The sequence below is a fragment of the Mastomys coucha genome, unplaced genomic scaffold, assembly GCF_008632895.1.
Source record: "Mastomys coucha isolate ucsf_1 unplaced genomic scaffold, UCSF_Mcou_1 pScaffold3, whole genome shotgun sequence".
NCBI classification, from domain to species: Eukaryota; Metazoa; Chordata; class Mammalia; order Rodentia; family Muridae; genus Mastomys; species Mastomys coucha.
In genome coordinates this window covers 11,435,020-11,450,821 of record NW_022196909.1, presented here as the reverse complement: position 1 = coordinate 11,450,821, position 15,802 = coordinate 11,435,020, and the positions used below count along the sequence as shown (strand labels likewise).

The 15,802-nt window shown below is 51.0% G+C and overlaps 1 protein-coding gene across 6 annotated transcripts in view; it reads right to left on the bottom strand.

Annotated features, from left to right (window-relative positions):
• The window catches only part of Cdh23 (cadherin related 23), a 402,933-nt gene that overhangs the window by 191,654 nt on the left and 195,477 nt on the right, over nt 1-15,802 (bottom strand). For all 6 annotated transcript variants that reach the window (XM_031347990.1, XM_031347992.1, XM_031348002.1 and 3 more), the window contains exons 10-11: nt 3,851-3,963; nt 2,312-2,500 (exon numbers count right to left, since the gene is read on the bottom strand). In XM_031347990.1, the coding sequence (XP_031203850.1) occupies nt 2,312-2,500; nt 3,851-3,963 (302 nt within the window). The remainder of the gene's footprint in view (nt 1-2,311; nt 2,501-3,850; nt 3,964-15,802) is intronic.

Sequence of the window (15,802 nt, the reverse complement as noted above, 5' to 3'; positions counted from 1 at the left end):
TGGCTATGCTAGGTGGGGTGCCCACTAAAGGCAGATTGAGATCTAATATCCATCCACCACACAATGGTTAATCTTCATCCTAACCTGATGGGATTTACTGAAGACAAAAGTGAAAGTGAGCTAAATTCCAGCTTTCATCTGTTTCCGTTTCCCCCACGTCAGATACAATGTTGCCTCTCTCTCAGCCTAATGGACCAGACCGCACTCACACTGTGAGCCAAAATAAACCCTTCTTCCTCGAGTTCTTGTCAGATGCTTTTCTCACAGCAACAGAAAACTACTCACTGCAGCATCCTGGCACACACTGCAGGCCGGCTTGCAGCCTGCAGAGACCCTCAGGGTGAGGAGGACCTTGTTGACTCTTAGACACCCGTGTAGGGTCAGGGTTGTCCGCACTGGGGAGCTGCAGCCTGGGGAACAGAGAGGGTGGCCAAGTCCTGTGCATGTTCCTTCTTCCTCCTCAGGGATCATGTCCTCTGAGATAGACATGGGTTTAGCTCTTTCCCATGTTCCAAAGCCTTTTAGTAGTAAGGTGGTGATCCAAGACTCACTATGGCTAACCAGCAAGCACTCTGGGATGCAGCACAGAAGGAATTCACCTCTACCTTACAGCCTTCCTTCATCCTTTTGCACCTAAGAAGCTGTTGACTGAGTTCTCCAATGCCCACCCAGAGCAGTACTCCTAGCAGGCAACCTGTCAGAATCAGCCTGTGCCTTAGGGCTAACTTGTTACTACAGTAGAGTGGCACAGATACAGTCTCATTCTTTCTTCCTGTTTTGGTTTGTATGAGCTTGGCCCAGGGAGTGGCACTATTAGGAGGTGTGGTCCTGTTGGAGTAGGTGTGTCACTGTGGGCGTGGTCTTTAAGACCCTCATCCTAACTGCCTGGAAGTCATTATTCTGCTAGCAGCCTTCAGAGGATAATGTAGAGGTCTTAGTTCCTCCTGTACAGTGCCTGCCTGGATGCTGCCCTATTCCCACCTTGATGATCATGGACTGAACCTCAGAACCTATAAGCCAGCCCCAATTAAATATTGTCCTTATAAGAGTTGCCTTGGACATGGTGTCTGTTCACAACAGTAAAACTAACTAAGACACTGCCTAAACACCCGAGCATGGGGAGGTTCTGAAAAGGGTCATTAATGTCCCTTTGGCCACAGAGCTAGTCAATGGGGCCTTACCCTCATCCTCAAGTCCCTTGGCCCCAGAACCTGTGCAGCCTCCAAGATCAAGTACAAGTATCCCAGCTCTCTTGCTTCTATCGCAGCCCAAGCCCTGCATTGCCTGTGTGGGTCACAGCCTGCTCTGCCACCTGCTTGCAGGGCCTCTGCAAGCCTCTGTAGGCCATCAGTTTTCCTGGATGTCTTGCCTCAGTTCAAGACTCCTCTTTCCAGGGATCCCTCTCTTCAGCTGATCACTCATGGTTTATGAGTCCTGGACCTTGGATGCTACACAGGTATGGGCATTTCTTCTTCCTTAGGTATCATTATTCCACAGAAACCTGGACTAGACTTTGCTTTGAGGTTCTCATGCACATTGTATGTGTGTGTGTGTGTGTGTGTGTGTGTGTGTGTGTGTGTGTGTATGGTGTATGTCATGAATGTTTGTGGGATGTGTTGTGTGTCATGCATGTATGTGGGGTATATGTGTGTGTATGCTGTGTATTATGCATGCATGTGGTATGTGTGTATGTGATGCATGTGTTGGTATGTGGGGGTATATGTATGTGTGTGGCACATATATGGGTATGGTTTGTGTGTGATACATATGTTAGCATGTGTGATAATGTATGTATGCGTGTGATGCTTGTGTGTATACAGTGTGTGTGATACACATGTGTGATATATATGTGTATGATGTATATATGTGAATAATGTGTTTTATGTGTGCGTGTGTCAAACGTGTGTGGTATGTATATGTCATGTGTGTGTTATGCATGGGTGTGTCATACATGTGCTTGTGTGTGGTACATGTGTATGTATGGTGTGTGTGTGGTACATGTGTGTGTATATCGTGTATATTGTATGTGTCGTGCATGTGTGTCTCTATGTGTGTTTTGTGTATGTTGCATTGCATACACTCCAGAGGGTACAGGATGAACCACTGGACTTTGAGAAAATGCTAGAACTACTTTTAAGCAACCTCAGGCCACAGGAGTTGATGAGATGAGGAAGGCATGTCCCCATGTGAGGAAGGGGTAACTAATACATCAAATGCAGGAGCCAGAGACTCCTGGTATCCCCTCCTAGTGCTGCACAGACCAAGCGGGCAGTGAATGCAGATAGATGGGCTATGAGCTCCAGTTACTCACCTCATCCTTGTCCACCACCTGGATGAAGAGAGGGAGGGCGAAGCCGACCTGTGCCAGCTCAGTAATGGCCACGCTGTACTCAGAGCTGTTGAACTCTGGGGCATTATCATTGATGTCAATAACCAGGATGTTGAAGGTTGTGGTGACGGTGGCATCTGACGGAGTACGATCATCATTCAGCTCAGTGCCCTGCGGACAGAGGAAGGGACCCCTGGTCACAGAAACAGTCATTACCCATCAGGACTTTCTCAGCACTAGGTCATGTGTGTTGGTGTAAACTATCCCTGGAAATCCCCACCAAGACCCCAGGAAGATGATTCCACGTTACAAAGATGCTGAGGATCATTGAGGTGGGGTAATTTGTACCAGAAGAAACCTGAGTAGGTTTCAAACTCAGGTGATGGGCTTCTGGAACCATCAAGGAAGAAGGCAGGAGGACCAAATAGATACCACCCTCTGAGGGATGCAGGGAAAGTCCACTTGGCTTGGAAGATGATAAAATAAAGGTCTTGGCTGTGTGCTACTGACAGATCAAGACTTAGCTGAGTCCTACTGTAGTCCTGACATCACTGGGCCTGGGAAGATCCAAGTCAGATGCAGAAAGGACCCAAAGATGCCTCAGGTCCCAAAGTACTAATTTCCCAGTTCTGACCCCAATTTATGGCTCCCGATACTCCGAAGGAGATCTGGGTAGGTTGTCTGCCACCAAGTACAGAGATAGAAATGCCCAGCCCAATGGCACGTTCACCTAACATTTTGTATGAAGGTGGGAGCACAGAATTCAGAGGGCCTCAGGTGAGGTGGTGGCAGTACTGGGTGGAGGGATGGTCTGGCTCTCTTCTGGAATAGACCCCCTTGGCCCCCTTGAGAGGAAGCAGAACATGAAGAAGGTCTGCGTCTAGTCTTCATGGGGGACCCTTTGTTTATGTGTCTCCCTGGCAGACTCATACCTGAACACAGGGGAACGGAAGGTGCTGGTGAGGCATGAGAGCCAAGAGGCCCACAACTGAGTCAGGCTTTGTCAAGGCCAAGGAGGTCCATGCACGGCCTAGCTGTGCCCTAACCTTCATGCAGATCTTTCTCAAGGCTCCTTGCCTATACTTGTCCCTTCCCCCACTGATGTATGCCTGGGGCTTGGAAGCCCCTTATACCCTGTGTCCCCTCCCCACCAGGATCCATTCCCTCTATAGCCTTCCTAGGGAATGGCTCAACAAGCCATTGATTTCAATTAAAACTGTCCATGAGAGGCAGGTGGCTGCAAGATCCGGCGCTGGCACCTTTTCCACACTTTCCAGGTAGGGACCCCAGCTCCTACCCCTTCCCTTACAGCCTGTTGTTTTGCTAAACTACAAAAAGCATCATCCCTAAAAGGGAAATGGAAGCTGCACTCAGGACAGACATTGGTGGTGTGTGCGAAGGGCGGGGCCGACCTGCGTTTATAACCACCCTTCCTCCTCCTGACTATCCACTCGACTGCTGGGGATGGCCTCAGGCTCCTCAGTGGTCTAGGAGGTGTGGTATCCAGTGGGTGGTCCTCACCTTCACCGTCAGGATAAAGCCATGACTGTACAGGGGGTTCTCCCGGTCCAGCAGGCCATTCAGGGTGAGAGCTCCACTGATGTAGTCCAGGGCAAAGATACTGTTGGTATTCCCTGCAAGACAGAAGCCGAGAGCCATGATGGACTGGTAGAGGGGTATAGAGTCAAGGCACACACTGCTGTGCCAGGGGGACAAACTCAGCAGTCCCTGCCAAGGGTAGAAACTTTGAATCACAAACAGATTATAGCGCCCTCTCCAGGTTCCACCTAGCCCTCTCTGAGCTGGGGGAAAGCCTCCTTTTGGTGCTGGCAAATTTTAATACTGAATACTATTTTTCTTTTTAAAAAATTTTTGTTTGTGTTTTGAGACAGAGTCTCAGATAGCCTAGGTTGACCTTGAGCTCCCTAGGTGGCCAAAGATAACTTTGGGTTTCTGATTCCCTGCCCCTTCCACCTCTGGAGTGCCAGCTTGCAGGGTGTACTACATCTGGCTTGGCTTATGCAGTACTGGGGCTCAAAGACAGGGTTGGAGCATGCTGGGCAAGCACTCTACCAACTGGGCCACATCAAGCCCTTGTTTCCTTTAGAATAGAGAGAGCCTTCCAAAGCTGGCAAAATCCAGACAGGACTCCGTAGACATGGTTTCGTTTGTACTATTTTTTTTTCTAATTTAAAATATATATTACTACTAGTAGTAGTGCTTAGTGTACATAAAGGTGCACATGTCAAGGTGTGCATGAGGAGATCAGGGACTTTTTTGTGAGGTTAACTCCTTCTACCTTTACACTGGTTCTGGGGATGGAACCCAGCTAGTCTGGCTTGTCAGGCAAGGGCCTTCCTTTCCCTGTTGAGCCATCTCATTGGCCCACATTCTTCGTGTTTTACGGTTCCATTCTAGTCTAGTCTAGTCATTTCATCCTGACTTTCTACGCCAATGAGGGTTTGCTTTTTTTTTTTTTAAGATGAATATGTTAAACCATAATTCAATTTTAAAGAATATTGTAAGTTCTTGCGAAATTTAAGACACATTTAAACTACTCACAAAATTTATACATGAGCACCTCTGGCCTTCTGCCGAGGCCCTGCAGTCTCTGCTCCTCCCCTGCCAACCAGGCTTCCTGCTTCTCAGCTTCCACACTTGTGCCCACCCTACTTCTCTCAGCTTCCCTGGGCTTCACACAGGCTCCTTCTTGCTCTGATCTCTCATTCCCTGGCTTCCTCTCTGCTCTCATCTCCCACCCTCACCACCCAGCCATCCTTTCCTCTGGCCGAGCTGTATTGATGGTCCAGCCAACTCTCCCTGGCCCATAGGCAGTGGTCCCTCTTCTGGCTTCTCTGTGAGACTCCTCTCTCTACCTGTGTGGCCTATGAACTCCTAGGGGACAAGGACTTTTCATAACCATCCACTGTGATAGTACCTGCTGTCATATTCTGTCCTGTATGGTTACCTATTCCTTAGGCCTCCTGGGGTAGTCCTGAGAGACTACTGTCCATTCTTTATGGCCCTGCACCAGGCTGTGAGCCTCATCAACCAGTTGGCTCATTCATTCCCAGATCTGTTGCATCCGTTCACAATTCTGCAGTCCCTAGGGCACGGTATCCTATGGCCAGGCCTGAGCTTGGCACTGTGGGCTCAGATGTTACAAGCCAGGAATTCAGGCTGAAGAAAGCTGCAGTTTGGAAGGAAGCCACACTGCTCTTCCCCCAAGTCAGGCCTCTGAGGTCACAGCAGGCAACACTGTTCACAGATGGCAAGGCTGAAGAGGAGGGCTGATGCTCATGTGTGATCCTGGACCATTTACCTGTCTGTGCCTCGGCTGTAAACAGGGATAACACTGGCATCTACCTCATGTGAGGATAAAATGAGGAGACGTTCTGCCTTGGGACAACTGCTTGCTTGGTTTATGCTGTCATGAGCGGAGCCTGAGGTGTGGCAGGGCCAGGGTGAGCATGAATTATCCCTGACTCTGATTCAGGGAAAGAAGTAATGCCCAAGCTTTCAGTACCATCGAGCCCAAAGTCACCATGGAAGTTGTGGTACTTCCCTGCCCTCCCCTGTCCCCGCTTCAAAGTACCAACGAAAGAAAGTCTAGGGGAGATAGCTTTTCCTTCTGTCTTTAAGGCTGCAGGATGGTTTGTTTCCAGCCTGCTCATGCAGTCAGTGGGCTGTGAGCCAGGAGTCCCTCAGGTTCTCTCAGCCACTACAGGGCTCGCCTCTATGTAGCTTTGGAATCTAGACCTGGCCTCAGCTCTGTATTCCCACGTGCTTCTGCCTGTTGCAGCATTTTCTCTGTCCAATCACATTAGATCAGTGAACAGGCCTGTGATTGGACAGGAAGAGAGAGGCGGAACTAGAAGTTTAGGAGTGAGACAGGTCGGAGGTCCGGGAGAGTGGGGAGAAATCAACATGGAGGCAGACGAACAGGAAGATGACCCAGACCCCACGTGGTTTTAAACAGCCACAGATAGCTAATTAAGGTTTTCACAAGGTTAGAATAATTGGGTTAAAGCATTATCTTTATCACTTGGCTCTGAAATTATTGTATTGGCATCTTATAAATTGTGATCTTATTGATATAATAATGTGATCTGATTAGATAAGTAAGCCTTAAGAATCATGTTTCTACCAGGTAACTAAGCCCTAGATCACTGATTGTGGGGTGTGTGGGGCGTTGCACGTGAGATGATCTTGCTAGCTGGGAGAGAATAGCAGGATCCCGCCGGGACATAGTGTCATGACCGGTCAGTATCAGCACTTGAGCTGGAACGTGGTCCGGTGGGGCAGGAGAGATTGAGGGGTGATCTTTTTAAATAACTCCCGCAACATCTGCTTGACGCTTCTCCCATGCAGCAGACTGGCGGATGTGGATTTGTGTAAAGAGGACAGGGTATGAAGAGGCACAGAGAATGGCTATCACCAGGCAGTCCACTACTGGAAATGAGGAACTGTACATAGCTTATTAGAGGAAACAAGGGACTGTGCGCTCTCATTCACTCATTCATTCATTGGACTACATGCTCACATTCATTCATTCATCCATAGGAGGGTGTGATCTCATTCATTCTTTCTTGGCCCACTTCTGCTTTGTGTTAGGGGTCCATTCCTTGGAGGAGGCGTCCCTCCAGGTCCTCATAGCACAGCTGACCCAGACAGGATTGGGGTGAGATGAAGCCAGGACTACATGGATCTATCTACAGGGGCTGGTCCTACCCTGTTCTTCCTCAACTTGCACAGGCCCTGGCATCCCCAGGTCCCATGGCCAGCTTCCCGTCACTCCAGATTTTCATATCCATTTATTCTTTCCAATAAAGGAGCCTATGAAATGCTTAGCTGAATGTGATCCAGTTTTGATCTTTGTAAGATTTTGCCATAAATCATTCAGAAAACAGAGCACCCCTTGCTGAACAACTTGCTTATGGTTTGGGTTGGGAGAATAAGGCTTCTGACCCCGGCACATTTGAATTGTTTGGATTCATCCCCTCACCCAGCACCTACCCCCCTCCACTATGGCCTCACTGTCCTCTGATCCTGAGACACTCAGCACCTTTTCCAGTAAGTCTAACAAATACCGCAAACTGGATCACACTCAAAGAAGTTTGGGGACCTTCCCCAGCACACACACACACACACACACACACACACACACACACACACACTTCCCATAGCTCCGTGTGATTTTCTTCCAACTATACCCAGGGAGCTGCCAAGGCCACCTGAGTGAGGTGCTCACTTGGCTGCTGCTACTGTCACCATGGCAACCGCAGCACATGCTAGGATGCTGTGGGGACCTGGGCACTGGATTGAAGTGAGCCCCATGTGGGAAAGGTCATGTTCATCAGCTAGCCCCCTCACTTACCCTCTACAAGTTCATACTTAAGCCCTGACCATGGGTAAGGGATAGGGTCATCTGTGTGGGGTCCCACCTTCAGTCTACAGCAAGGACTACCCCTTAAGAAACTGTCCCGCTGTTGACAGAAGGAGCCCTCATGGGATTCAGGCTCCAGAGGAAAAGCAGACTAGAGGAGGCTGCAATCGTGCCTTCAAGAGGCTGGCCACATGGGATCAACTCAGTTCCATACTAGCCGTGTGACTTTAGTTGAATTTCTTAGCAGATACGGAACTCTATCTCCTAGTCACCAAAATGGAGTGAGGGTGTGTGAGGTGTGAGCAAAATGGAACGAGTGGAAGTCCTCCCTGTAGAGGGTGTGTGAGGCATGATGAATCAGGGCAGAGCCTGGACTGTGGGAAGTGCTCATAAATGCTGGCTGCCCAGATGGCAGTAAGACAGCTGCTGTGGTCCTTGCTCAGTGCTGAGCACCATCCAGTGGGGCCCTTGCCTATCCCTGTGTGTCTAGTGGGGATACACCCTTGATGGCACGTTTCACACCCAAGGCTCACGTTTGCAAGTTGTTGCTGTGAGGAAAAGTCTTTGAACAGGCACTCAGGGTCACAGGGCATCATGCCCCTGCTCCAGCCTCTGCTCCCATCATCATCTACTCCCAGGGATTGTGAGTTCTGCATATGTGCACACATGCACATGTGTACACACAGGCATACATAATCACGTACACTCACACACATGCGAGCGTTTCTCTGCTGTTCTGGAAATGGATCCGCCATCATGTATGGAAGCCCAGAGGACTCATGTCACCTGTTTAGCTCCCACTGCTGGACAGGAGGAGGGAAGCCTCCCTTCTCGACATGTGACGCCTCCTAGTGTGGGGTACTCCTGGCTTGTGTGAGGCTCTAGTGTGTATGATAGCAGAGCTGCAAGCTGAGGAATCTGGGTTCGAATATTTCGAACTGTCAATCGAAATATCACAAGAAAACAATGGGTTACCCCCTGGCTCTCTGGCTTTCCTGAGGACAGCCACCCCTCTAGGAGCTTCAGAAAATAGGAGAGGATGTGATTCCCATCTCTGGAGTCTGGAGGGAAAGCTGCAGAAAACAAGACACAGACTTTGGTGGTCCCCAGTATGTCAAACAGTGACCACTGCTCAGAGACACTCGATTGTCTACATTGTAATTACACATTCTTCACTAATGCCCGCCCCATCACCCCACAGGAGACACCCCACTGTTTGCCAGAGGAATCAGGCTCAGGTATGAAATACCGCCCCCCCAAAACCCAATCAGCCCAATTCACAGTGCATCTCTCCTCCTACAGGCATTCGGTGCCCTCCCCCCCCCCACACATATACATCTGCATCCACCTGTACCCAGCCGTGTGTGATGGAGCAAAGACTCTTAGGAGTCCCAGGAAGCAGAAGGCCAGAATGGACACTTTTAAAGGGCGATATGCAAACGACCAGTAGGCACCCGGAAAAATAGCGAGCACCTCTGATTGTTCAGGGAGTGCAGGCAGAGCCACAGCCAGCTGACGCCTTGCTCTAGTTAAAACAGTGGTTATTAAAAAGACACACAATACAAAGTGGTGGTGAAGAAAGGGAGAGAAAGGGAACCAGCCACCCCCTCCCCCAACTGCTGGGGGTGGTGCATAGGCCAGTACTGTAATCATGGAAAACAAAGTGACTGGCCCTTTAGAAGCTAAAAATAGACTCTCCATAGGACCTGGCAACCTACTGCATACGTATGCCCAACAGGGTGACTGTGGTTTAAAAAAAAAAATGCAGTTGCATATTTCAAGACAGCCAGGGGAGGGAATTTTGAATATTCCTACTCGAAGGAGATGGGATCACTATGTCCAACAGATGGCATTTCCATGACCAATGAAGCACTGCTCCCAACAGCCAGGATATGGACTCAGTCCGTGTCATCCACAGATGAGTGGACAAAGAAGACAGAGCATGCGAATACGATGGAATACTACACAGCCATATAAAAGACCAAATTCCACTGGGGGTAGGAGGAGGGGCTGTATCAAGTGAAATAAGCCAGGCACAGGAAGCCATATACAGCTCCATCCCAGTCATATGTGGAGTCTAGAAAAGTCTGTCTCAGAGTCAAACATAGAACAGAGGTTATCAGAGGACGGAAGGCCGTGGGAGGGACCACAGGGGGAAGGCTGGCCAATGGTACGAAGTCAGTGTGTCGGGAAGAATAAACCATGTATCCGACTGCCCAACAGGGTGACTTTGGTTTAAAAAAAAAATGCAGTTGCATATTTCAAGACAGCCAGGGGAGGGAATTTTGAATATTCCTACCATGAAGGAACGGCAAGTGCCCAAGGTAATGTATATGTTAATTTCCCCTGATTTGATGATGATTATCCTCTGGGTTTATGCATTGCAAAGCATCGCACTGTATACCAAAAAAAAAAAAAATCTGTGGAGCCGCTGTCAGTTGAAAATAAGGGAAATGCACGATAAAAACTATTTCCTCGAAAGTTCTCCATGAAACCCTCCACAAGCCGACGCTGTTTTACACAGCAGCCAAGGGTCTGCACGGCGGTGCCCTCCAGTTGGACAGAGGCCCATGGAGGGGCTGGAGGGCCAAGGTTGGCCCTAGAGGGATGCCAATATCATGGTAGTGGACAGACATCAGGTGTTAGGGACTTAGGGCCCGGCAGGGCCGATGTCTAAGTCCCCACTAGGCACATGCATGGGTACTCAGAAGACACCGGTGGCTGTCAGAAAATGCCAGCCACAGGACAGCCACAGCTTCAAGTGCCACGTGCCCTGAGGTGAGAGAGGGTGACCCCAAGAAAGGTACCAGCAGGGAAGCAGAGGGACTCAGTTGGCTGAGGAGCTGGCTAAAGCCACCGACAGAGTCTTTGGGTGTCCCCAGAGAATGATTTTAAGATCAAAGGGAATTAGCCATCGAAGGGCGGGGTGGGGGGTGGGGTGGGATAGTGAGAGCCCCGTGTGAAAGGCAGGCAAGAGGCAGGACACCCACCAGAAGGAACACTGGAGAGGAGCAGAGATCTCTTAGGGATTGCAGAGGGAGGTGGGGAGGGAGGGGAAGAGAGAAAAACAGAGAGGGCTCATTTGGGGTGACCCTCCTCGGCGGCTTTCGTTTTGCTCCTCACCTGCCTGCCCTCGCCAGATCTCATCAGCCCCTCACACTATCCCTCATCAGGTCTGCTGCATCGTCACAGGGCGGGCGCTGCCAGGTCTGGGCAGAGAGCGGTTTCGTGAGTGGCCGGTGGAGCGTGTGGGAACACAGGCTGATGACTCTGAATTGCCTTGTCTGCTCCACTGGGCTAACAGCCTAGTGCCAGCTCTCTCAACTCCCTCTGCTCTGAATTAAAGGAAAGCCCGAGGCCCCACCCTTCCCGAGTCCTGTCAGCCAGATCTCCAGAGTTAACAAGGCCTGCCATGAAAACCAGACCTCACCTCCTAACCAGAGGCCCTGAACCCCAGACAGTCAGGCTCTCAGAACTCTCTGGGCACTTCTCTGTGCTGGGGTGTTCCTGGTTCTTGGGGGTGTCACCAGCATTGGCCTTGAGGGTTAGTTAGGTCGGGATGCCATGCTTCATCCCCTGGGGTCCCCAGGGAGATGTTATACATTATACATTTGTTTTTGTTTTCCTTCCTCAGCAGTGATCAAGAGGAAAGGCTCAGAAGGCAGGGTATCCCCATGAGCTAGACCTTAGGCAGGAAAAAAAAAAAAAAAGGTTGTGACTTGTGATTCATATGTAACCCTCTGAGCTAGAACATGTTCCTATGTGGCCTGATCCCTCCTCTCTGCCCCTGTTCTGGTCCAGCACTAGTTAGCCCCCACCCCCACCCGGAAACTGCGTGAGATTTGTCTCTCCTCCCTCTTAGTCTCTGTGCTTTGGGCTTGTTACACGGACACTCAGGTAGAGTCCAACTGTCATGGATACATACAGGATGAAGAAAGTGACCAAGCTACCAAAGGCAATGGCTGCTGTTCACGAGGTCACAGGCTTCGGGGTATTTCCCAAGGCTCTGATCCATGCTTTGTCCGGCCAAGTGCCATCGCTAAGCAGGCCTGTGAGTGGCCATAGCTCCTGAGCCCCTGGGCCCCAGGTAGCCTGGCCTACAGGCTCACCGCTGTCCACTGGAGCCCTATCATTCTGGCTGCTATAGAATTTTATCACTGTATAATGAAAACTGCAGGTCCTTCTGAGACACGGGCTTTGGGCAAGATAGCTTATGAATTAAAAATTGCTATTCATCTGCCTGCTGACAAAAGGGGGCTGAGGTCCTGCGTGGCACCTGGGCCGGGCGGTATTCAACAACGCCGTGACTAACATATGGCAGGCAGCGGTGTGGGTTATCCCTGCCTTGCCAGCCTGGGAGGGGACCAGCTGATAGCCTGCCGCCCCTCCCAAAGGTCCTGGGGTAGGAGAGGGAGGCGCTCTCCCTTTCCGGTCTCTTTCTTGAAGCCACCTGGAATAGGACCCTGATCTCAGCAGGTCTTGCTGGAGGAGGGGAGGGCGGTGTTGGCTTATGTGTATTTATGTCCCATCTCAAATGTCACCTCATAGCGTAGTCGCTGTCAGCCCACCTCCCCATAGCCCCAACGCTCTGCCGTCCCTACTGCTTTCAAAATGCTTCTCTATTGATCTCGGGTTTTTTTCTTTTCCTCCTTTTTTTTCTTCTCTGTGGATTTCTTCTCACTGTTTGTTTTTCTCACTGGAACGTAACCACTGAAGGTCAGGGACTAGTTAAATACTCGCTGACATACAGTAGGGTAATCAATACCTGCTTGCTTGGGGGGAGGTGGGAGGGGAACGACAGGTTTTTCACTATGTAGCCCAGCCTGACTTTGAACTTGCAATCCTTCTGTATATCACACCTGGCTCAAGAAATGCTGTGGGATACATGAATGAAGGAATAAATGAATGAGTCACAATATTGAGGCCACTCACTGAGTCAGTCACCCATCATGAAGATGCCCAGGGCCTACGGGAAGATTAGTTAATTAGAAGTTCTCATTATGACTATCATGTCTTTTCTGATGTCCCCATGACACAGCGTCTGCTTGAGTTGAGCTATGTGTGATAATTAGCATTGTCTACTGGGCCGGGGTCGGGGGAGCATAGGTGTGAGGGTACACCTGATGGTTGCCCTTCCTCATCCAGGATGGTCTTCACGAGCTCTTGTAAGCTGACAGCGATCACCTCATTGAGACAACAAACCCGACTTTCACTCTTTAACCATGCCCACTAATGCAGCAAACGCTAGCCTGGGTAGATGGGGGAGCTAGCCTTGTCTGTTCGGATTACCGAGGGTCAGCTACGCTGCTCCACCCACACTGTGTCTGGCTCTCTGTGAAGCAGGGATTTTTTGAGATGCAGCCCTGTCTCCTCTGAAGACACTTGAGTGGGGGACCCCTGTGACATCGCCAGGCATCAGGGCTGAAATCAGAACTTCCGTTTCTTCTGCAACGGGTGAGGGGGGTGGACTTTCAGGGGAACGAGGGTCGTGGGTTTCACAAGTGCAGCCACCAAGATTCACAGTGAAAACGGGAGCCAGCCTGAGTGTCCAGTGAGAGGGGACTGGTTTAAGACACAAAATTCAGTTAGGTGCTCAAAGCCGTTAAAGGGGCAGCCCCCCATCGTGGCACCAACATTCCTCATCTCTGACGGGTGGTGCTGGTCAGGGCTTCAGTACCACTGAGCTGATGTGGGATGCCACATGCTCTGTCCTCCAGATCAGTCCCCAAAATACTGCAAAATGACCCCCGGGTGGAATCCCCCTGCGTCAGAACTTAAGAGCCACTCTAAGTTTTTCCTGACTTATCTGAATGATAGTTTGATTTTAAAAGGGAGTCGTTTTGAGTCCTTTTAAAAGGAATCCCAAAGGCCTGTCATTAGACGGACATGCTGGCACACATCTTGATTGGAACAAAGGCTCAGAACCGCAGACTCTGGAATGGCCCATTCTTCCATAATGCGTAGTGTATGTATTTTACCTTCAGATGAACCGTCCCTGCCGTTTGATGGCATGTGCATCCAGTGCCCATGCTGGGGTCAGAAGATGGCAGCTCTGAGGCCGACACCTAGTCACTGTATAGTCACAATTCCCGAATTTGATGCTGATGGCAGGGACAGCCCTGGCCCCGGCTTTATCGGCACTGAATGAAGGGGAATAGGTGAGGTCTCTCGCCTCCACAACCCCAGAGGATGGGGAGGATGCAGGACCTCCACAACCCCAGAGGATGGGGAGGATGCAGGACCTGGGTCTGCTGAGCCCTGCCCCTCCACTGGTCTTGCGGGGGGGGGGGGAGTTTCTGTAGCAGGAGGTAGGGGACAGAATTGGGTCCAGATTAGGGGAGCAGAGGGTGAAGGTGGGGAGTCAGGGAAGGAGAGGAGGCTGACACCAGCAGGCAGCAGCCTTGGATGTAGACTGGCTGCTGTCTGATGGCAATGGGTAGCAAGACACACCCCGGGGGGGGGTGTCCATGAAGATCTTCGAGGGATGGGGATGGAGGCTAGGGATTGTGACGGAGGGGCACTAGTGAGGGACAGTTTGTATTGGCTTACATGTGCCCGACAAGGCTATGGGTGTCCTGCACATCTTTGTCAGTCGTGTTTACGGACACTCCGATGGGGCGGGTCACCATCCTCACTACCGGCATCATCCCCATCACAACCACCTCACTCACCGCCTAGGGAGATCCCACGATTTCCTGAAGTCACACTGCACAAACGGCAGAACCAGACTCTAGGCCACACTGGGGTATCTTTACCCTGTCTCTGAGTGTGCTGGGCTCAGCCTAGGGCAACACGTTCTGTCCCCCTTGTTCCTAGGTGTTTCCCCATCAGGCTGATGCAGCCACGATGTCTATTAGATGAAGAAACCGAGTGTCCTGGCTGGTTTTGTGTGTCAACTTGACACAGGCTGGAGTTATCACAGAGAAGGGAGCTTCAGTTGGGGAAAGTGCCTCCATGAGATCCAGCTGTGGGTCATTTTCTCAATTAGTGATCAAGGGAGGGGGCCCCTTGTGGGTGGTGCCATCCCTGGGCTGGAAGTCTTGGGTTCTATAAGAGAGCAGGCTGAGCAAGCCAGGAGAAGCAAGCCAGTAAGGGACATCACTCCATGGCCTCTGCATCAGCTCCTGCTTCCTGACCTGCTTGAGTTCCCGTCCTGACTTCCTCTGGTGATCAACAGCAATGTGGAAGTGTAAGCTAAATAAACCCTTTCCTCTCCAACTTGCTTCTTGGTCATGATGCTTGTGCAGGAATAGAAACCCTGACTAAGACACCGAGGATCCATCGGGTGAGATGACACCTCAAAGACCCACGGCGACAGAGGGACACACTGGGCTCAGAATCTGGTATCTCGGATTTTAAACAGTTCTGCTGGCTGCCAGGTGATGCTCGTCCTGTGTGGGAATGTCCCTGCCAGTCATCGGAGAGGAGTCAGGTGTGGAGGAAAAGGTGGGGGCTACAGGTCCTCCTTGCCCTCTGTGCCTGGTCCAGGTATGCAGGATACCCCTGCCTCCCTCAGCTGGAGTCCCTCCTGGGGCCATCGTGGGAGTCGCACCCCCAGAGGCTGTGTGCTCTGTCTGCCTCAGGCCCTCATAACTCTCCGGCAGCCGGTACTCAGGACAGGTCAGGCCTTAGGAAGATTTACTGCTCAGATAAAGCCATCTCGAGTCCAGCATAAGTAGCACTTGCTTTTGATGATCTGAAAGGCCTTGCCCAGAAGGGATGAGGGGGGGCAGTGGGAGGAGGGATGGCAGGAGGGGTGAGAGGGGGCGTGAGAGCAGGGGCTATACGTAAGAAACCAAAGAAGACCCTGAGGTAGATACCCATGGAGACAGAAAGCTTGAAACAGGATCGTGCGGTCAACCCAGCAGTCTGTCCCTAGTGCCTTGGTGCCTCTCTGAGCAATGGGGATGTGGAGACGTCATGGGGATGGCCTTGAGCACTGAACTCCTGAGGGGGTGTGGGTGCCACAGACTACCCAGCATGCAATGTGTGTGGGCACAGGCACAAGACAGAGGCGGCATGGGGGAACACTGTCAGAACACCCATCTCCTGATGCAGAAGATCCCCTCTGCCCCCCCCCCCGACCC